Source organism: Ursus maritimus, unplaced genomic scaffold, assembly GCF_017311325.1.
Source record: "Ursus maritimus isolate PB19 unplaced genomic scaffold, ASM1731132v1 scaffold_3, whole genome shotgun sequence".
In the NCBI taxonomy this organism is placed as follows: domain Eukaryota; kingdom Metazoa; phylum Chordata; class Mammalia; order Carnivora; family Ursidae; genus Ursus; species Ursus maritimus.
In genome coordinates, this window is record NW_024425563.1 from 23,250,775 (window position 1) to 23,273,692 (window position 22,918).

The 22,918-nt window shown below is 42.8% G+C and overlaps 1 protein-coding gene across 1 annotated transcript in view; it reads left to right on the forward strand.

Moving 5' to 3' along the window:
* The first annotated feature begins 1,423 nt into the window (after positions 1-1,423).
* The window catches only part of RBM28 (RNA binding motif protein 28), a 33,025-nt gene continuing 11,530 nt past the window's right edge, over positions 1,424-22,918 (forward strand). The window contains exons 1-14 of the mRNA XM_008705841.2: positions 1,424-1,665; positions 5,819-5,977; positions 6,283-6,377; positions 6,785-6,860; positions 7,554-7,646; positions 8,410-8,481; positions 9,296-9,476; positions 9,645-9,787; positions 11,137-11,209; positions 14,199-14,308; positions 17,249-17,322; positions 18,479-18,614; positions 19,598-19,662; positions 21,642-21,800. Of these exons, the coding sequence (XP_008704063.1) occupies positions 1,548-1,665; positions 5,819-5,977; positions 6,283-6,377; positions 6,785-6,860; positions 7,554-7,646; positions 8,410-8,481; positions 9,296-9,476; positions 9,645-9,787; positions 11,137-11,209; positions 14,199-14,308; positions 17,249-17,322; positions 18,479-18,614; positions 19,598-19,662; positions 21,642-21,800 (1,554 nt within the window). The 5' untranslated portion in view covers positions 1,424-1,547. The remainder of the gene's footprint in view (positions 1,666-5,818; positions 5,978-6,282; positions 6,378-6,784; positions 6,861-7,553; positions 7,647-8,409; positions 8,482-9,295; positions 9,477-9,644; positions 9,788-11,136; positions 11,210-14,198; positions 14,309-17,248; positions 17,323-18,478; positions 18,615-19,597; positions 19,663-21,641; positions 21,801-22,918) is intronic.

The following is a 22,918-nucleotide window of genomic DNA, read 5'->3' on the forward strand; positions in this document are numbered from 1 at the left end:
CCTCCCTATAGCTAGGGCCCTGAAGCTTACAGTTAAGCCTTTCGGGATAGAATTTTGATTTCTAAAGTGGAGAGGGGGCAGGAGAGGAGGAGAAAAAAAGAGGGAGGAATGTGGAATCCCAAACCGACTTTATTCAAATGCCCATCCCACTTCCTTTGTCTACTTGTCTTTGTTTATCCTGGATAGGATTAAGCCCATAGCCTTAAAAATCTGTTTTGTATTTCAGTACTTACTCTTCTGAGTTATGTGTGTAAAAATAACTGGCATTTTCTTTTGAGCATACATTATTTACTTGGAGCTAGGGCTTTATAAATCTGAAGTTAAGTGTTCTCCCTTTCCCCTCATTACTATCAACCAGTCATCCCATCCATCCAGAATGCATTGAAAGCAAATGGGGTTTGAAAAGAAACGGAAATTTACTTTTCACTGTACCTTTTGTACTTTTTGAATTTTCAGGTTATACCATTGAGAAGTTATTATTTAAAAAGTGCATTGGGAACTTTTCTCAGCTGGAACCCCAGCAGGGTGCTGCAGTCTTGCACACAAGTCAGTTCCTGAACCCAGTGGAATGGCAAATAGTCTCTGCCTTCCAGGTTCCCGGAGCACCCCGAACTCCTGCTGGTGGGTGGGATTCCTCAGCCACGGGTCTGTCTGATAAGCTGACCTGAGGGAAGGCTTTCTCCTGTCTCTGGGAGGACCTGTGTTCTGGGTCTGTGTGTACGTTATGTTTGCTTTGGGTGTGTTCTATTATCTTGCAGTGTGCATATTATGATTTATTTGTAAGTTTTTAAAATTAATGTCTGTCTACCCCCACTAGACTTTACTGTCCATGAGAGTAGGGACTCTTGTTTTAGCTCACCAATTTTATCCCTAGTGCCTGGTACATAGTAGGCGCTCAGTAAATATTTATTGAAAGAATGATTGTGTACGATCTGTGTCTGTGTGCGCTTTAGTAGATGTAACTTGTCCTGGAACTGTTACAGGCACGGTTACAGTTATCTGTTACAGTGTGACGGATGTCTCATATTCTCTGACAACATGAGAATCGCTCAAATGATGTGTGTGATGTATGCATGTATGTGCATTCTGGTTGCATTTTATACACGTAAACTGGGTGTCTGCGGTGGCACCAGAGAAAGTATTTACTGAATATCCAGTATGCGTCAGATCTCCGAACAAAAAACCACTTCCTCTGCCTGCCTTGGCACTTTGGGATCATCTCCTGGAAGTGAGATTTAAACTGGGTAGGAGCTGGCGACGCCAGTTTCCTACAGTGGCCCGGAGGCGAAGGGGACGGGAGGGGCAGTACTGGGACTAGGGGTGGAGCCCCGCTCAAGAAGCTCCGCCTCCGGGCATAACCCCCCCCCCCCCTTCCGGAACGCTTTTTTGCCCTCCTCACCATGTTTTCCTCCGGACTCTTTTGAGTAACGAGCACTTCCGGCATCTCCGGGCCACTTGGCGTGGTTGGCCTGTCGAAGCTAGGTTCTTGCCTCGCGTGCGCGGGCCCGGTTCGGTCGCGGCCTCGCGCGCCTCCGTTTCCCAGCCTCATGGCCGGGCTGACCCTCTTTGTGGGCCGCCTCCCGCCCTCGGCCCGCAGCGAGCAGCTGGAGGAGCTGTTCAGTCAGGTGGGGCCGGTGAAGCAGTGCTTCGTGGTGACTGAGAAAGGTAGGGGGCGGGGCTGTCGAGGAGAGGGCTGGGGTACCTGGGAGCGGGATCCGAGCGAGGACCCCCCTCCCAGACTTCAGCAAGCCCTGTAATTCTTGACCCGCTCCTACGAGAAGGCGCTGGGAATTGAGTTTCTTTTCGAAGCTGACTCGGTTCTGGATGAGTCCATAGGGGTCCATTTCTGAAAGTCAAGGCATTGCCTCAGGGTTACATAGCGCTTTCAGTTTACTATGTGCGCTCACATACAAGATCTTATTTGGTAACAATGTTAGCATTTAATATTTAATACAGTTAACATTTAATAAAACATCAGGAAGGCTTGAGACTCAGCTGATTGCCGGGCACGGTGCTGAATTCCGCACGTGTTAATCTCGTTGAATTTTCTCAACAGTCTTGTTGGATGGAGAGTCTTAGCCTCATTTTACAGGCAGGAATCTGGGGCTTAGGGAAAATTTGTTAACTTTCATTGAAGTTAGTACAGCTTGTAAGTAGTGGATCGCCCGACCCGGTGCTCCTAACCAGTATGTTACTCATTTACTCGTTTATTCATTCGAATGTTCTTTGAAGGCGTACTATGTACTAGGCACAGTTGCAGGTCCTGAGGATGCAGCAGTGCACCAAACCAAGCCAAAAAGCTTGCTCTTAAGTCTTCAAGGTGGAGAAGACAGCCAATAAACAAGCAAATATATATAGTGATAATGGTGGCAAATACTAAGTAGAAAAATAAGTCAGGAAGAAGGGTAAGGAGTGTCTGTAAATGAATGTGGGGTGGGGGGTTGTAGAGGAGTGAGGCATGGCCATTATCTAGAGATAGAGTAGCCAGGGAAGGTGTGACTGAGGTGAGGGAGTGAGCATGTGTCTCTCCAGGAGGAGGGGGCTAGGCAGAGGAAACAGCAAGGTGAGGAATACTGAAGAGGACTGTCGGTGTACTGAAGGAATAGCAGGAGAGCAGGGTGGCCAGAGTAAGTGAGTGAAGGCAAGGGAATTAGGAGATGAGATTCTAGGGTACCAGATCATGGAGGACCTAAAGGCCTTTGCAAAGACTGGCTTTTACTCTGAGATGAGAAACTACTGGTTTTGAATAGGGAGGAGTAAGTGTGATCTGGCTTACATTTTAAAAGATTCTCTGAGGCTGTCATTGGAGAATAGGACAGAAGCAGGGAGACCCAAATGGTAGGCTTTTGCAGTAATCCAGGTGAGAAATTATGGTGTTGGACCAGGATGGTAGCAGTGGAGGCGGTAAAAAGTGATTGGAATATGGATATTTTTGAAGGTAGAACCGAGAGAATTTGCTGATGGATCAGATGCAGGAGTCAAATCTGATTCCCAAGGCTTTTGGCTTGAGCCACTGGGGATATTTACTTCTGTAATACTGCTATATGCCTCATATTCTGTGTGATGCTCATTGCATCACTATGAGAAAGGGTTGGCACATATTGCAATGAGGAAGAATCGTAAGGGTTTTAAATGTAAAGAAGCATTCCTTCCTCTTACCTAGACTTCAAGGGACACTTGAGATAGGCACCTGATGTTATATTTAGCTCCCTTCTAGGTCATCAGGCTTTCTCTGTAGGTGGCCACTTCTTTGCCTTTCAGCAGAACTGGTATCTTGTGGACCCCCGTTTCCCCCCATGGTATCTGAGTATGTGAGTAGGCAGGCTGTGTGCTAATATTCCCTCCATCACGAGCTTCTATTTTGTTAATAACAGAGGCTAGAGTTGGGATTGTCCACATGGCTCTGATTGCTATATAAGCCATGACACCAGCCTGGTTCTTTGTCATTTTAAGTATAGATGCGGGTGAGTGAGAGAACGAGAGTGCACTACAGCAGCGTTTCCTAAACTGCAGATCATTACTTGTTAGTGGGTTTTGAGTGGGTCATGACAACAATTTTTTAAATAGAAAGTATATGTATATATGGTAAAGGATTAATATTTATAATTTTTAAAAGATTTTATTTTTTTATTATTTTTTTAATTATTTATTTTTATTTTTTTAAAGATTTTTTTTATTTACTCGACAGAGATAGAGACAGCCAGCGAGAGAGGGAACACAAGCAGGGGGAGTGGGAGAGGAAGAAGCAAGCTCATAGTGGAGGAGCCTGATGTGGGGCTCTATCCCAGAACGCCGGGATCACGCCCTGAGCCGAAGGCAGACGCTTAACCGCTGTGCCACCCAGGCACCCCAAAAAGATTTTATTTTTATTTGTTTTTTTTTAAATTTTATTTATTTGTCAGAGAGAGAGACCACATAAGCAGGGGGTGCAGCAGGCAGAGGGAGAAGCAGGCTCCCTGTTGAGCAAGGAGCACCATGCGAGACTGATCCCAGGACCCTGGGATCATGACCTGAGCTGAAGGCAGATGCTTAACCAACTGAGTCCCCCAGGTGTCCCTAAAGATTCTATTTTTAAATAACTGTACACCCAGTGTGGGGCTCAAACTTACAACCCCAAGATCAGGAATTGCATGCTCTACTGACTGAACCAGCCAGGCGCCCCTTTGGTTTTATATAAAGAATATATACATGTACTGGGTTCTACTATAAATTACATTCATTACTGTGGGTTGTCAAAACACTCTGAGAAACACTACTCTCCAGTGCTTGGTGGTTCTGTTCCAGGGAAGAACAGGCATTGAATGGGAATTCTCTTTTGGGTCCTCAGAATATAGCTGAGGTGTAATCTTACCTTGTATCCCGTGTATGTGGTCTAAATCTAAACAAAAAAACAAACCCAAAACCAAAGACAACTCTATTCCCTTTTTATAAGACTATATACTTTTCTCTGCAGATAGTCAGGATGTGTTGGAAAGAGTGTTGCATTTACTGGGATGGGAAGGAGGGAGGGGTGTGGGATGAGGTCTTAGCAGTGGTGACTTAACCTCTTGAAGATGGGAATAATTTCACAGGATGTTGTGAGGATTCAAGTAAAATCAGAGTGCTTTGTGCAGACAAACAGTGAATGGCATTTGTTGTGAGTACATGCTTTTATTTTGGTGCTGAACTCCTTTATGTATTAGCTGCTTTGTTTTTGGTTGTGCTGATCAGGAAGGGCCCTGATTTTTCTTATTCTGATTTGTGACAGTGAGTGGGCAGGCTTTTTGTGAGGAGTCCCAAGAGAAAAACTTTGATCTCCAGATCACAGTATGCCTTCCGAGTGCAAACTCTCAGCTTTAACCATTTATGTGGATCTGCGTCCTGTGTTTGAGGGCTTGTACCCTGAAGTAGGTTCGAGTGGAGTTGAAAAAGAAGCAGAGTGTGTGAGCTGTGTTTCTTCTTTGGGTAGTAGGCAGACGACCTGGTCTTTTTCTTTTTGATGCAGTACATGACTTAAAAATTTTACTACACAAAAGTGTCAAATCAAAGAAAGCGTACCAGAAAGGGCAAAGGTGAGTTACAGTTTTTATTTGCAACTGTTCATCTACCTGGTCCTAATATTCTTCTCTGTGGCCTTTATATTGGTGGAGTCCCGTGGAAAGAACATGGGACTAGTAATGAGGAATTAATTCAGTACTAACACCCTGGTGCACTAACCAGTTCACTTACACTCCTCCATCTCAAATTATTCGTTTGGAAAGAAGAATGGTAATATTCCCTTTACCTACCTTAGTGTGTTCTGAAGATGAAAGTGCGGTAAGCGATTTACAGCTACTTTGGAAAGGTTAAGTTTGATATTGATTGCTAAAGCAATGTTTGCTGTATTGAGGTTCTTTTGTCAGGGCCTCGGGCATTCATTTCTGATCCGCTGCATTATTGCATTGAAGTTTTCAAAGGTACTTATATTCACCTTTCCCACCTTCTCTGGTGATGTTCCGTTCTATTTGACGTTGAGTTCTTTGGGGATATAATGCGTATCATGGATCCTCCGTATTCTCAGGATTATCAGGAAAGGAGGAAGAAGAGGAGCTAACCGTGAAGACACCAAATTAGAAGAGGAAGCCTGACAATTTCTGAGTGAAGTAGGGAAGGGGCCACTGATGCCAACTTTGTTTTTATCCCTCCTGAGAATTTTGGCAAACTGATAATAGGGTGGTCTGGTAGTATATCTGCTAGTTAGGACTTTGATAATTTACTGGTTTTTAAAAAAAAGAGAGAGAGAATTTACTGGTTTAGGGTTCTTGGCTTACGGTTCTCCCCCTCCCCCTTCACTGTTCAGGGAGTAAGGCGTGTCGAGGCTTTGGCTATGTCACTTTTTCTATGCTGGAAGATGTTCAGAGGGCCCTCAAGGAGATTACTGCCTTTGAAGGCTGTAAGATCAACGTGACTATTGCCAAGAAAAAACAGAGGAACAAGTCCAAGGAAAAGGGGGAAAATGGTGAGTTTCTAGTAACTAAAGGGAATTTTCCCTCAGGGTGAGGAAGGGGAGGAGGGGAAGGGGTGATGGGGGATAGCTTCTAAATTTAAACTTCCTTAAATTTCCTTTTGATGTCCCAAATCATCGAATGTATTTTATTACTCACTTTTGTCTTTTATTTAATTCTAACTTTGGAAATCTGGTGGTCCTGGGTGTTGTCATACTTAACTCTGTGGGAAATGCCTTTTTTTGCTAGTAGCTTCTTTCTTGTGATCTGGGCCTAGAGGCTGGATCACAGACTTATTTTACTGCCTCTTATTTTTTAGAAAATTCAGAACCCCCAAAGAAGGAGCTGAAGCCTAAAAAACCCAAAGTGGCAGATAAGAAAGCCAGATTAATTATTCGGAACCTGAGCTTTAAGGTGAGTGACCGAGAACACTAATACTACCTGTTCTGAAGGCTTTTTGTGTTCATTGGTGGAGCTCCTCACCAGCTATATTTGGACATAATTCCTTCTGGGCATGAATCTTAGCCTTGTTGAATACAGAAAATGGGCCTGTATAAACAATTAATTAAGAATAGTAAGTGTGAAGATGCCTCCTTTTGGGACACTACTACTGAGATAGGGAGGGGAAGAAGAGCTCTATGATATCTATCTTCTTTGTCTGTTAGATCCAAAGCAAGATGTCTTCTGTTTAGAAATGTTTGATGTCCTAGTCTCAAAAGTAAAAAAGGAGTGAAAGTATTCAAGTTCTTTGTGATGAACTTATTTAATGGTTGATGTTTCATGTTTATTTTCTGTGATAATATTTTTCACTTTGGCATCAGTGTTCAGAAGATGACTTGAAGACAGTATTTGCTCAATATGGAGCTGTCCTGGAAGTGAACATTCCCCGGAAGCCAGGTATTAGCAAAACTTCATTTTTTTGTAGATTAGATTAAGATTATTTATTATAGTGGTGTTTTCCATTTTACCCTTCAACTAACCAATATTTGAAAAAGAAATACAGGGGTACCTGGGTGGATCAGTCGGTTGAGCATCCGACTTTTGATTTCATCTCAGGTCATGATCTTAGGGTTGTGGGATCAAGCCCCATGTGGGGCTCACACTCAGTGCAGAGTCTGCTTGTACCTCTCCCTCTGCCTCTCCCCCCCCCCCCCCCCCCCCGTCACCGTGCATGCACACACACACTCTGTCTCTCTCTCTCTCAAATAAATAAAATCTGTTAAACAAAATAGAAATACAAGGTTCATGTCATACTCTGTATGAGCCCCAGATGATATGATATGTATAAAGTATCAGGCACAATGCTTGACACATAACAAAAACTCAGAAATAGTGCTTATTCCCCCAATGGCATTCTTAGATCAGAACTAGTTTTAGAAGACAAGTTATAGTTTGAGAAAATGCATTGCTCTCCGCAGGCTTGAGTCAGGCTATACTCAGCTAGAGGACAAAAGCTATTGCTTTGGGCAGGGGGCTGACTGGTTGGCAGAACTTGGGTCATCTTGCCCACCTAAGATGCTGTAATGTCCTTCTTGGTGTTTGTTGGCTCCCCACCTGCTGCCTCTAACTTCTTTGTACATTTGCACACAGATGGAAAGATGCGTGGTTTTGCTTTTGTCCAGTTCAAAAACCTTCTAGAAGCAGGAAAAGCTCTCAAAAGCATGAACATGAAAGAGATAAAAGGTAAGTTTTCTGTACCCATACCGTTCACCCAGATATTTCTGGTGTTTGGTGAATTAGCACAGTAACCCACTTTCTACATTTTCAAAAGGTGTTTGAATTGTTGAGAGTCTTACTGCTAACATAGAAGCTATTTGGTGAAATATTCCTAGTGCTTGATCGTAGGGTTAAACTTGAAAGAACACATGCCATTATTCGCTTTTCTTTATTTGGGCGGTAAGTATGCATTTGAATGAAAAAATGTCCCTGAAATAATCACTGATAGATGCAGGTTGCTGTCCAGGGGATGTGGGTTTTGCAGGTTTCTTCGTCTTGGTTGTGGTCACTCTTCAGCACCCTGCAGCACCCGTGGGCTGTTAAACTGGCGGTGTTCATTTATTAGATGCTAAAGAAGGGCTTGGTTTGGAGACTTCGTAACTTCTGTGCAGAGTGCAGATTAAAGCACTCCGTTTTGCCTCTTGCTTAGTCTTACTAGAAACTTGCCTAACTGGAAACACCGTTCCCATTCTTTCTTTACTTTTGTACTCTCTCTCACCCCAGGTGTGGAGGGTATTGTAGAAAGGCAAAATAACTGTTTAAATTGATAGAAAGTTTAAGGGTTAAACAGGGTAGGCTACTCTGAGCTTTATTTCAGGGCCAGCATTCTCTGAATTAGCAGTTTCTTTTGTCTGTTTAGTTCCATCACTGTCTTTGATGAATAGGAAATCATTTATAAGAGATGTTAAAAAGAGGAAGACCTTTCTGATGCTGCTTTTCTGTCTGACAGGGCGCACGGTGGCTGTGGATTGGGCCGTGGCAAAGGATAAATATAAAAATACACAGTCTGCCTCTGCCCCAGGTAAGATGTGGTAGTATTGGGTAGGGGGGGTTGTGTGTCCTGGTGTGGGTATGGAAACAGCTCTACCTATGGTAAAATGTTAAGGGAACCTGCTTATCAGTAAGAATACTGGGTCAAAGATACCAAAAGCACAAGATTAATGGAAAGAATGAGACTGAGGATTAAGAGAAACTCTGAGTTCCTCAGAAGTGAGCCCAGAGCTGTTTGTCGATTCATATTGTACCATCTGGTGATCTGGTCTCAAAACATAGGATCTTTTGAGTCTAAGCCCACTCCTAGGTGTGAATGTGAATGAGGAGTGGGACCTGAGTTCATCGTCCCCTCTGCTGGCTGTCCTTTCCAAACTTTTGATAAAATGATGGAATGTTAAGAATAAGGAAACTTAAAAATTGAGGTTTTTTTTTTTAAGAAAGCAGGTGGCTTTTAAGCCACTAGAAACCCCGAGAACAGAACCCACTGAGGTGGAAGTTCATGGCTGGGCCCCCGAGTGGGCGTTGTGCTGGCTGTGGTGCACAATGGCAGGCTGTTTGTGGAGGCTTCGTTGCTACTTCTCTCATTCCGAGTGTGATTAACCTTCAGGCTTCTGATGAATGGGACAGGCTTCCAGGGAATATCAGTGACGAGGGTTTTTTTGTTGTTGTTTTTGCTTTTTTTCCCTCATACTTTCTCTTACATACAGTAAGAAAAATACTGAGAAAAATACAGTTAAAGTCCTAGTCCCAAGGAACTAGGAACTTGGGGTATTAAGTTAATCTTGTCTAAGTTAATCTTGGATTCTAAATGAATTCCTAACTTTCTTTACCTCCGTGTGTAGGTGAGGAGAAGAGGCCTGAACCTAAACATCAGGAATTAGGTAAAGAGAATGGCAGGGAAGAAGAGGATATGGAAGAGGAAGAGGAAGAGGAAGAAGAGGATGACACGGAAGAGGAGGAGGAGGAGGAGGGGGAAGAAGAAAAAGAATCAAGGGTGACCAAGCCTGCACAAATTCAAAAGAGGTAAGCAGCTCAGCTTGTCCCAAGACAACAGAGGAGGATCTAGGCTTGTCTCTGGGAGGAGCAGTGATGTCTTCCCTGCCCCCATCACAGCAGAGGTGATGTGTTTAAGGAAGGTGGATAGACCCCTCTGGCAGCCCAGAACCTTAGTTCTGACCTGTGCCATTGCAGAGCAGTCCAGAGGGCCACACCTGCAGAGAGCAGTGAAGAGGAGCATTGTGATGACGACAGCGACCTAGAGGAAGGAGATAGTCTTGGTGGTGGAGAGGAACTGGCTCCGAGTGATACCAGCAGTGAAGAGCAAGAGGACGAAGGTTTGCCTGGGATCTTTGTGGACACCCTTACATTTAAAACCAGTTAGTGACAAATGTGCATCAGATCAGCGCACGCCTCTTCTAAATAGGACCGGAAGGTGTTCTGTCAGATGTGTGTTTCAGTGCTGAAAAGGATACCTTTAGATTGCTTCTCAAGGTTTTTGTTTTGTTTTTTAAATACGTTTGGAATGGTATTTGAGGGTTAAGATTCTAAGGGAATTTAAAACCTGGCTTAATGCTGAGGCACTCTTTCTCTGTTGCTTATCTAAGGTGAATGAATAACTGGATAAGCAGGATATTGTATCCTAACACCAGGAGGATTTTAAACAACTCTTATGCCTTGAGATGGATAAAGGACCCCTTGGGGCATTTTGTAAAACTGTAATCAAACCCTGTTGCCACCTTTATAAAGAATGTTGGACATAAACTCAACGCATTTATTGAGGGAGGCAGGCCATTACAGAATGAGGAATGGCCAGTAACTGGTTCTTTAGGTTAAGTCTGGCATGTTGGTTTGGCCGTATAAAAAATCTGAGGAAATAAGCTTTTCCCATGAGAGAATGGTAGACACCTTAGAATCAAAGAAGCTTCTGTACTGATGGGACTATGAGACCTTGCATCCAATAACCAGGTTCATCTGTCTCTTACCTTTCTTTACCTTGAAAAAATTATTGGGCCGATACATAATAATGACAGAAAATTAAAAAGGGTAGTGCAGGAGACTGTAATATAGAAAGAAAAGTTCCTCACCACTCCCCCCAAGAGTCCCTCAGAGTAACCACTGCTGTTTTTTTCATATCTTTCAGAAGTTTTTTATGTATATGTAAGTATATATGTCTATTTTTAAAAACAGTGAGTCTTCCTTGTACTCAGGTCCTCAGCCACTTAGGGCCCCTCCCCAGAGACAACCAATGTTAAAAATTTCTTGTGTATCTGTGTAATACTTTTATAAGCAAAAACACGTGCGTGCATACATATGTCGAATATAGTATGTGTTTGTGTATGTGAATGTGTATTTTTTTCTCCTCAGGTGTTCTAAATGTTTAGACTGTCACGACAGTATATATGAATGTCTTTTGTCCCACACCCTACCACATCGGATTTCATCCATTTTTTCGTTGTTGCTAATCTGTTGGAATGAAAAATAGTATCTTATTTCTGGTGCTGTGTTTTTCTTATGAGTAAATTTGAACATCTTTTCATGTATTTAGTTGTATATTCTTTGTTTACTTTTAATTTTGTTTTTTCTAATTCATTTAGGCAAGGTTTTTATATATCTAAAAGTTAGCCCCTTGTCATGTGGGTTGCACTACGTCTTTTTCACTTTGTTGTATTTCTTTTTACTTTAGATGCTCAAGTCTCAAAGAAAAAGAAGAGGAAATTACCCTCTGATGTGAATGAAGGGAAAACTGTTTTTATCAGGTACGCCTTTGTACCTTGAGAACTGCTGTTTGTGTTGCCCTCACAGGTTTTTCTTTTCTCCTTTTTGCTTTCTTCTTTTCTCTCTCTCTTTCTTTATTTTTGTAAAGATTTTATGTTTAAGTAAGTTCTGCATCCAGCATGGGGCTCGGACTCACAACCCCGAGATCAAGAATCACATGCTCCACCGACTGAGCCAGCCAGGCGCCCCACTCCCCTCCGCCCCCCCCCCGCCCCGCAGTACTAGTTCTGTTAGGTAGCCCAGAAAATTAGATGCCTTTAAGACCATTAATGCATCTGGCCCTAGGAACATAGCAAACTGTGAGAATATAGGAGAATCAGAACTGCACACAGAAGATAAAGAGCAGGGGTCTCCAGATTTTATCCTCATTTACATTTCCTTCTTTGTAATCGGGATAGCACCATTTGGAATAAATCAGTTCTTCAGCTTCTAGAAACATCTTGCTTCTGGTTTTTGTTTTAGGGGAAGTGCTGGGTAGGGGTGATACCACTTGTCCCAGATAATTTTTCTCTATGCCTAACTTACCTTTTAAAGTAGTGACCAGGGGGCGCCTGGGTGGCACAGCGGTTAAGCGTCTGCCTTCGGCTCAGGGCGTGATCCCGGCATTATGGGATCGAGCCCCACATCAGGCTCCTCTGCTATGAGCCTGCTTCTTCCTTTCCCACTCCCCCTGCTTGTGTTCCCTCTCTCGCTGGCTGTCTCTATCTCTGTCGAATAAATAAATAAAATCTTAAAAAAAAAATAAAATAAAAAAATAAAGTAGTGACCAGAATAAAATAAGGCAACCCATTTGTTTTCAGGAAAACTTAAGGAGGGAGTCAGGTGGAGATGAGTTTTATTTCATGTTGCCATTGCCATTTTAGTCCTACTGACTGTGGTACATTGGCCATTTCATAGAGTCAGGATATCTTCAGGACACCTCAGGCATGCGTTCTTATCCTTTCTTAAGTGCCAGTGTGTTAGGGCTATTTGGGTCTTATCTTAAAGATGTGTATTTTATTTTCCTGTACAGTCTTCTAAGATTATTTTTATTATACATATAATTTATGCTTATTGTAGGAAATTTAGGAAATAAATGAGCAAAAAGACACAAAATATTAACCTTAATGATTACTCAGAGACACCTGCACACATGCCCATATCATAGCTGTTTACAAAGATGAGTTTAGCCTCCACAAGCTGCGCTGTAGCCCATTTTTTTCCTTCATGGCTTGTCTCTTCTTAGTTCTTATTGTGTTGTTTGGAAAGGCCGTATAAATAATTTTGTATTTGTAGAGGATGCTGTCTTATAGGAAGGAAATGTCATACTTGGGAGCCTGTGACCTTAATACCAAGGATACCATTCCTTACTATTTCTACATCTTTTTTTTTTTTTTTAAGATTTTATTTATTTATTTATTTGACAGAGATAGAGACAGCCAGCGAGAGACGGAACACAAGCAGGGGGAGAGGGAGAGGAAGAAGCAGGCTCCCAGCCGAGGAGCCTGATGTGGGGCTCGATCCCGTAATGCCGGGATCACGCCCTGAGCCGAAGGCAGGCGCTTAACCGCTGTGCCACCCAGGCGCCCCTTTTCTTTTTTTTTCTTTTTTTTTTAAGATTTTATTTATTTATGTGACAGAGAGACAGCCAGCGAGAGAGGGAACACAGCAGGGGGAGTGGGAGAGGAAGAAGCAGGCTCACAGTGGAGGAGCCCAATGTGGGACTCGATCCCGGTACGCCGGGATCACACCCTGAGCCGAAGGCAGACGCTTAACGACTGCGCCACCCAGGCGTCCCTATTTCTACATCTTTTAATGAAACTTAGGAAAGTAAAGGATGGGAGAGTGAAAACTATACACAATGAGACAAATTAGAAGAAGTGACAAATTAGAAGAAACTAGGACATGTGTTATTGCAGAACATCTTTTTTGTCTCGGTTACTTCGTAAGATGGAATTATTTATGGGGTTGTTAACTGAGTATAGAGAAGAAAAATTATAAATATTTATTGGGGACCGTTTTTTTGTCTCTTTGTTTTTACCCTGGAAGGTTGTGCATAGCTGGGGAGATGAAGGATCTTTACAATGTATTAAAATTCAGTAGATCAGAATCTTCCAACATTTATAATCCCATTGAGAGAAATAAATGCTTTTCTTGTTTTGCATTTAAGAGCTAGTAAACTTTACTGTGTTTGCTTTTGAGTTATTATTTTAAGGATTTTCTGACATTTACAAAGTTTTAACTGAAACCTGGATTTCACAGCAGCACAGAGAGGAAAATGGGTAATCAAGAGAGACAGACAGACACATGTACACACTTGACTTTTCTCATTAGCCTGCTGTGAATCTTTTGATTGTAATAAGAGAAACTAATTTTGGCCAATGTAAATGAAAAAGCAGGTTTGTTGGATGAACATTGGGTGGTTCACAGGATCAGAGCTGTCAAAGAGCAAACCTTAAGAAGGAGATGAAAATCTGGGATGTTTTGGGCCCCAGCTGTAAGAGGCTCTGGGAACATTCACTGCCTTTTTTTTTTCTTTGTCAAGGCATAACATATATTCTGTAAAGTGCATTAATCTAAATGTACAGCTCAGTGAAATTTTTCATGTGTATATATCCATGTAACCACCACCCAGATCAAGATATAGGACACTTTCTGATTTTCACTTCCCAAAGTTTCCTTTGGGTGGGGTACTGCTATTTTGAAATGAATCTGTGTCAGCAGCTTCTGGCCTTTGTTTACATCTGTTCAAGTTTGAAATTCCCGGGGGAGAGAATCTGATTGACATAGAAAGGCCAGTTGCTTATGGCCAAGGGGCAGAATCACACATCAGAGGCTGGGCCACTGGGGGCCTCCCCTACGTATTGGTGCTATTCCTGAACCACAGAGGGTGGTCATGAGTATCACTCCATTTGGTGTCTTACATTGTACTAGAACACAGGAGCTCACTTTAGTAATTGACTTTTTTTGTGACTTGACTATCTTCCGTAGAAACCTATCTTTTGACTCAGAGGAAGAAGAACTCGGGGAGCTCCTCCAGCAATTTGGAGATCTTAAATATGTCCGTATTGTCTTGCATCCAGACACAGAGCATTCTAAAGGTACTTGTCAGCTTGTCAGGCCCTAAAAAGGTGGAGACTGCTGCCATGGACACTGACTAGGTTACTTGAGAGTGTAATGTGTGCCGTCCTGAGGGGTCTACAGTCCATCCGGCCCAGGTTTCTGTGGTCCATAGAAGCACCAAGGACATTCTGAGGTTGTCTTCCAAAATATCAAACTCAGCATCTTGAACGGTGCTGCCAGCCACAATTTCGTCTAAGCTTTTTAAGCCCTTGCTTATTTACTTTAGGGTAATGAATTCCATTTGTTGTTCTCCTTTGAATTTCAAATGTGATAGCATCTCATGGGTATTAATCATTCCACATTGCTTGAAATTACTGGGATCTTTTTCAGTTGCTTTTGTTAGAGATGGAAGCTAACAGAAATTTTGTTGCAGTGGCAACAGTCAGAAGGAAAGCTGTATATAGCAGGACTGCTGCCTTAGATTTTTTTCCTAAAGCTATTTCTTTTGAACTTTGAAGGATTGGCCCCAGCTCATTCTAGTGTACTGTTGTCAGGGGAGCAGCGCTTTTCAGTCTACCCGCTATCTTTGATTTCGTCAACTGCAGTCATTCTCCTAAAGCAGCGAATTCTTAATTCATTCTGATTCTTGCTTCCTTTGAGATCTAGCAAAAGCTATGAACCCTCTCTCCAGAAAAATGCCACTTCTGAGAGTTTGTGGGCTTTCTGGAATCTGTTCAAGGGTTAAGAACCTCTGTTCTAAACTTTACTTTCCAAATGGATGAGACCTGATTTTGGTTTTTCCTTAGCCAAAAAGATATAAGTAGGGCAGTCTGATGGAAAGAAAGCTGAACTGCTTCCTGGAGATTAGGGATCTAATTGTAGCTGAGCCATAGACCAGCTGGGTGATTTTGGCAAATTGTTTAACCACTGCAGGCTTCAGTTTCTTATCTGTAAAATGAGTAGGTTCGACTGAAGTAAACAATGTGTCTTCAACTCTAATACTCAGGTATACTTCTTGGACCTTATCCATTTCAGTATGTTTTTCTAAAAATGGGCAACTAGAATTGCATAGAATGTTCCTAGTACTGTAGGATGTTGCTTTACTTTGATATCTTTTGTTTCTTTTTGAGTGCAGTATTCTGTTGGGTTGGTATTTTCAGAATGTAGTCGATAGTTGACTTGCTCAGTCTCTTTCTCAGTCTATTAATATTAGCTGAGAGTTAATGATCTTAATAAGCATAGTTTTCATTGTTATTATTTTTTTAAGATTTTATTTATCCATTTGTCGGAGAGAGAGAGAGAGAGAGAGAGAGCGAGCACAAGCAGGGGGAGTGGCAGGCAGAGGGAGAAGCACGCTTCATGCCGCAAGGAGCCTGATGCGGGACTGGATCCCAGGACTCTGGGATCGTGACCTGAGCCAAAGACAGATGCTTAACGGACTGAGCCACCCAGGTGTCCTGCATTATTATTTTTTTAATACATTTTTTAAAGATTTTATTTATGTATTTGTCAGAGAGCAAGCACAAGCAGGGGGAGCGGCAGACAGAGGGAGAAGCAGGCTCCCTGCTGAGCAAGGAGCCTGATGCAGGACTCGATCCCAGGACCCTGGGATCATGACCTGAGTTGAAGGCAGACCCTCAACTGACTGAGCCACCCAGGTGTCCCAAATACATTGTCTTTTTCCAGCTCTTATTAAATTTTTTTGCCTGCTCACACAACCTTGGCTGCCTCCTACCATTTATCCCTGTCAGCATGCCATTTCGCTGTCTAGGAGAGCTAAAAATTATCTGTAGACTTTTAGGGAAGTATTAAGACTAAACCCAATACTGACCCAGTAATTTCCAGTGTTAAAATACATTTAGAGAGAAGTACCCATTTTCTTCATTTTGGATGAATAAGCTCATCTGACAGTTAGAACATTTTTTCCCCATCTTCCTTTCTTTCCGTATTATTTGTCTCTTCCTATCGAGTGTCTATTAATGCCAGACACTATGGTAGGTGCTAGCAGCCTAGAAACATGGCCCTTACTCCTGAGGCATTCCTTCTGTTTGGGAAGATGCCACCTGACCAGCGCTGTAATAGATGTGATTGGAGGCCCAGTGGATGGGGCACTTGGCCCTACCTGGAGGAGTCAGGAAAGACCTCACCTAGATGGTGACTCTTGGGTTGGCCTGCCATGTGTGTTGTCTCAGTCTGCTGCCATTCATTCTCGTAGGGAACAAAAAATCAATGCCTCAGTAGCTCTAGGAAACATGACCTTTTTTTCATACATGAGGAAATGTTTAGATTTATATAAAGGAATACTAACAAAATATTACAAAACTTGTATTTCCTTTTTGGAATATACTGTAAGGTGAACTTTTTTTCTTTGCTGATAAAAACTGTTTTTTATCAATAGCAGAAATTAGGATGGTTGATTGGCTCTGCATCTAACCAGTGACAGGTGAGCCTGTGCAAATTTGAGGGTATGAGTCAAGAATTGAGCTTATGGCTTTCTGTTTCATTACTGTATTCGTGTGATAGAGGCCAGGGACTTTGACTTGCAGAGGTCATTCTGCCCATATCTGACGTCTTCCAAGTGGCTTTGATGACAGGGAGATCTGTAGTTAATTTCAGGTTAAGTGGTTCCTTCCTCATTTTTTAGTTCTCTAAAAGGCAAGCAGTAAATAATGCTGATTTAAGTGGAACTTCTCTCCCATATCTTGTGGCTTTTTCTTACTAAGGAGAGCAGTGGTGAGACTAAAGTTCTAAGAAGCATTGGAAAAGATGAAGTAATAGTAAAATTTCATTGTAAGCACTTGTCCTGTCTTATCTTTGAACCTTCAGCGCCTGGCACAGTGCCTGTCTTCTAGCACCTAACACAAGGACGCTGCTCCCCCTTCCACTCTGTGTCAGGCTGCCGCCATCTGTAGCGCCGTCTTTGGCGTCCTGCTGGGCCATGGGAGTTTGGCATCTCACTTAATTTTGTTTCTCTGCAGGTTGTGCATTTGCCCAGTTCATGACTCAAGAAGCAGCTCAGAAATGCCTTGAAGCTGCTTCTCCGGAGACTGAGGTAAGGAGGACATTTCTTTTACCCCCTAACTTAGGGCATAGTGACTCCAAAGCCAGCATCTGCTGTTTATACCCAGCTTTATTAGTGCTATCAACAATATAACAATAATAAAGCTAACACTTATTGAACACCTGGTGTGTGTTGGGCACTCAGCTTTACATGTATTACCTTATTTATTCCTTATGTCAGTTCTATAGGGGTACGTAAGGTAATTAAAATTATACCTATTGGAGTGCGTGGGTGGCCTAGTCAGTTAAGGGTCCGACTCTTGTCTTCAGCTCAGGTCTCGATCTCAGGGGTGTGAGTTCAAACCCCATGTTGGGCTCCACGCTGGGCATGGAGCATACTTAAAAAAAAAAAGATCAGTTGTTATACCTATTTTATAAGTGAGGAAACAGGTATAATAATGTATCTAATGTTTATTAATCAGCCTTTATCATAGGCTGATGACATGAAAGGTTGGGACAGGAAGAGATTAAGGTCATCTTATAAAATGGAGTAAATGAGAGAAAATGTATGGGTGATGGATTTTTCTGTGTATTCTATAACCAAGTATATATTGTTTTGAGATAAGTTATCCTGTATTGCCATTCTTTTTTTTTTTTTTAAGATTTTATTTATTTATTTGGCAGAGATAGAGACAGCCAGCGAGAGAGGGAACACAAGCAGGGGGAGTGGGAGAGGAAGAAGCAGGCTCATAGCGGAGGAGCCTGATGTGGGGCTCGATCCCACAATGCTGGGATCACGCCCTGAGCTGAAGGCAGACGCTTAACCGCTGTGCCTCCCAGGCGCCCCTGCCATTATCTCTTAAATTCTCTTGAGTTAATACTACCATTTCATTAGCTTTCTTTAGAATTTAAAAAAATTGGCTATATATAGGTCAGTTTTCCTCAATTTGGGCCTACTTTGGGCCTAATCAGCTCCCTTAAAATACGTTACTACTGACTGCCCTAAGTATACACGTGGCCTTTCGCACAGCTGTACTAGATGTTAGGCTCAGCGGTCCACTTGCAGCCACCTGGGCTAAAACATCCTGCGGGTTGGGTTCCGTAGCATAATCGGGATTTGCAGTTTTCCCTTTCCTTGGCATTCCTTGTTGGGTGCTTAGTCTCTATTCATTATGAATTTTAAGAGAGAAGGTTGTAATTTGTTACAGGGTGGTGGGCTTAAACTGGATGGCCGGCAGCTCAGGGTCGACTTGGCAGTGACCCGTGATGAGGCCGCAAAGCTCCAGACAAAGAAGGTGAAGAAGCCGACTGGAACCCGGAACCTCTACCTGGCCCGAGAAGGCTGTGAGTAGTGGAAGGGAGACGTGAACCAGGCTTCTGAGTAGCGGGCCCCATGCTATGCCAGTGACCAGCAACAGTATGTCTGGGGGCACGTTTCAAATTCAAAACCCCCATGTCCTCTTCGACAGCATTACATGATTATTCCACTTTAGCAGATGGGGCTTCCTGTTAGGGCCTTCGCTCAGTTTGTGGAGTAACCAGTCCCATTCTCCTTTCTGCCTGCTTGCCTGAGACCTTTAGATCAGAGGATTCGCGGGGCAAAGAGGGGGGAAAAGCCCAAATTACCTTTGCTTCTTGTCATGATTTCTGATAGTTTTTCTGAAGGAGTTGAAAATTATGACTAAAATTACTCCTTTGAATTATTCATAGATTTAAAATGTGCACCCAGTACCTTTCCCTTAATGTCAGAAAGATAATCGGAAATTAGCTTCAATTAAAAATAAAACAAACCAGAAGAATCCCTTCCTCTAGGTTATACACTGTCAGCCTACCTGCTGCACAGCTGCACAGCCCGGACTGGTGATGTAAGGCCCTTAGCCTTTGGTTCTAGGCTTCTGTATGGCCAGGTGGCTGGTTTCAGGTTGGCTTAACTCACTGACCCCCAAGTACACGAGGAACAGTAAAATTCCAAGGGCAGGTTATAGGTGGAGCATTTGGTATCTCAAATACCTAAAGTGTACTTGTTTTCAGAACTTCCTCTAGGCCTTTCCATCTGATGTTGGGCATACACATGAAGCTTTTTGAGGGGAGGGAAGGAGAAGTGGAGCAAATTCACTAAATGTTCAGTTTTAGTCCTTGAGAGCAGCACAGAGCTGAGAACTTAGCCCTGTAGCCTATTTCTGGACCTACCCAAATGCCACCATGTCCTGGCCAGCATAGTCCTCTGGGCCCTGTACAAAGAGGTTGCATAATTCAAATCACATTCCTCTTGTTGCTCAGTGAAAATTCCCTTGCTGATGTCTTGGCCTTTTTCCCTCTTTTTGCAGTGATTCGTGCTGGGACTAAGGCTGCTGAGGGTGTGAGCGCTGCTGATATGGCCAAAAGAGAACGGGTGGGTAGATTAGGCACCAGCCTTCAGGTTCTGCATGACTTCTTATAAATCAATAAATAATAACTATTGAATGCTGGAGGTGCCTGGCAGAGAGCCAAGCATCAGTCACACACCCTGCTTGCTTACAGTCTTGTTAGAGGGAAGGGCACGGGTGAAACAGCAAATAACCCAATATTGTACATCCTATGTGAGCGTTGTATGCCATTATAAGGACTGGGTCTTATTCTTTAATTTCCCAATGCTCAGCAGTAAATGTTTGCCAAATAGTATGCTTCTACAAAACGGAATAGACACTTAGAGGCTAAGGCTATATATAATTAGGTGTCAGTGTGAAGGCAGAATAACCTAAGAAAGGAAGATCAGAATGGGCTGGAGTTAGTAGGGAAGGAGGTAAATGTGGGTCTTAGAAGGAAGAGGTAAGATGTCCTTTTTTGGTAGGGGGTTATGTCCAGATTATAAAATCATCTTAGAAAAATTCTGTATCATGGGAGTTTCCACTGATAACTGATATCATTGAGTTTCTTTGGTGCTTAGTAGTGTTCATTCCCAGTAATTTTAACTTGCCCAAGTAGCCTACTTTCAAAAAGCTAAGCCAGCCTAGAATGATAAAGAGGCATGTTCATTAAGAGAATGAGCTTTGGTTCTTGGAGGTACAGAAGATGAGGAACAGAGATGAGAATATGATGACACCAAGAGGCAGTGTGTTTTTCCTGTGTACAGTTTCTAGTCTCATGTTCACAACTTTTTTTGGTAGTGAGCATCTGGAAATCATGGTATTTGTGGGGGCATTGTATGCCCTTTCTGATCACAATATGATAGTGACACATTTACTTTTCCCTTAGAACAAATTTTTCTAGCAAAAAGCTCAGTAGATTATATGCATTGTAATTCATAGCAGGCACAGCTTTTCCTGGGAGAAAAATCATGCTGTTGAACTCAGGCATGAGAGCCTATTCAAGTAGCCCTTTAATATTCATTTCCAGAGTATTTTTATTTTGTGATTTGTTAGTACCTTTACCAAATAAGGAACAGCAGAAATAAGACTAGGTAAAAGAAAAAATTATTTTAAAACTTTTTTCTACTAATCCGATTTTCAAAAACACACCAGGAGAAGAATGTTATCCTCTCACTTTAGCAAACATTGCCCTGGGACTGGTGCTTTGCGCGGCATGGTTGAGGCCAGTGCTGTAAAGCAAAATTCATTTCTGTGGTCAGGGACAGTGTTTTGCCTCAAGGTGGCAGAGTTGAAACAACATTCTATCAAGTATTCTTTAAATAAATTCCATTTCCTTTTGGAAGGACTAAATAATTAGTTTGAGTTGGTGAGCAGATAAGGACTGGGCGTAGAGGGTAACCACAATATTATTTATTATTGCTTTGGGCCGAGTTTTGAATTTGGGATGTTTTTGTATATTACCTCATTTCAGCCTCACGTCAGTGCTGAGAGATTGGTATTTTGACCTGCAGTTCCACTTTGTAGAGGGAAAAACTGAGGCTTAAAAAATTTCATGTAACTTCTCCAGTTAGGGATGGATTTCCAATTTAGTCTGAATCGAGAGCCCATGATCTTATCACCTACCCACCAAATCTTGCCTCTTTGAACCTTTCTTTCCCTATGCTAGGCATAGGTGATTTCCCTTCTTTTGTCCATATGTGTGGTGATTGGATGGGGGGTGCTCACAGTTCTTTCCTTTTGGAGAATTATGAACTTGCATTTTCAAAGGGTAGATTATATTGTTGTTGTTGTTGTTTTAAAGATTTTATTTATTTGACAGAGAGAGACAGCCAGTAAGAGGGGGAACACAAGCAGGGGGAGTGGGAGAGGAAGAAGCAGGCTCCCAGCGGAGGAGCCTGGTGGGGCTCAATCCCAGAACTCCGGGATCACACCCTGAGCCGAAGGCAGACGCTTAACGACTGAGCCACCCAGGCGCCCCATGGGTGGATTATATTGTTAACAATAACGATTGTTGTTCTTTCAGTTTGAGCTGCTGAAGCATCAGAAACTCAAGGACCAGAACATCTTTGTCTCCCAGACCAGGCTCTGCCTGCATAACCTCCCAAAGGGTGTGGACGACAAAAAGCTCAGAAAGCTGCTGCTGAATGCCACCAGAGGGGAGAAGGGGGTGCGCCTCAAGGAGGTGAGAGTTGGCCCTGCCCACTCCAGAGTTTGGTACTCCTCCTGGCTCAGACTGAGCATTTATTTCTGAGGTGGTGCTAGCAGATTGACAGTTTCTTTTGGGCGCTTTGTCAACAGATGAGGCTGAGTTTGGCAGTTTTCATGTTTGTTTGTTTTCTCTTCTTAGAACAGCCTTTCACACGTATTGTCCAAATTGCAGCAGAATATGAGGAAGCGTCTGCCCTCATGGATTAATTTGATTGCTTGCTGTGTGCTCAGCATAGCAGGTGCTGTAATGTTAATTTTCTCGCAGAGAAAATAATCTGTGTAGTTTGCTCTTTAGAAGAACATTTTACTGCCATTTAGGCTCTTATTGTATGGAAAGAGTCCTCAGTGCTGTGTGGTAAGCACAGAGAGCCATGCGGGCCTTCAACAGTTGCGTTAGACAAACACGGGATTCGCACCAAGATTTGGTTAGACTGCTGTGTGAGTACAGAGACTTCTCTGCCCCACCCTCTGCAAACCTTTGTCACGGCATTTACTATCACACCGGCCTGTCGTCGTCTGCTTGTCATTTCTCCCGGCCACACTGAGCTCTTTGAGAGCAGGTATGTCACTGCTCCCAGTTCTTGGCAGAGTACCTGGAACAGAGTAATCTTACTATGTATTTATTGAGTAAGTAACACAGCCAATATTATAAATCTACTTTGCTCTGATTTGTGACTGTAAACTGTTTTCCTGATCCTGGAAGATCTCTTCAAAATGTATGGCATTGGTATTTGGGGAATTACATGAGAGAATGTGAACGTATCAGCACATATCTGACACCACTCTTAGTAAAACTGTTCAAAGTGTTACTGGTGTAGAGGTCAGTTGTGTAATTTCTCCTATCAGCATCCACAATACTTAGTAAGTGCCTGTACATTGAAAACCTGTCATCAGGGAATTTTTATTTTTTAAGATTTTATTTATTTATTTGAGAGAGAGAGAAGGAAAGAGCACAGAGGGAGACGGAGAGGGAGAAGCAGGCTCCCCACTGAGCAGGGAACCCTACTTAGGGCTTGATCCCTGGACCCCAGGATCATGACCTAAGCCGAATGCAGATGCTTAACCAGCTGAGCCAGCCAGGTGCCCCCAGTT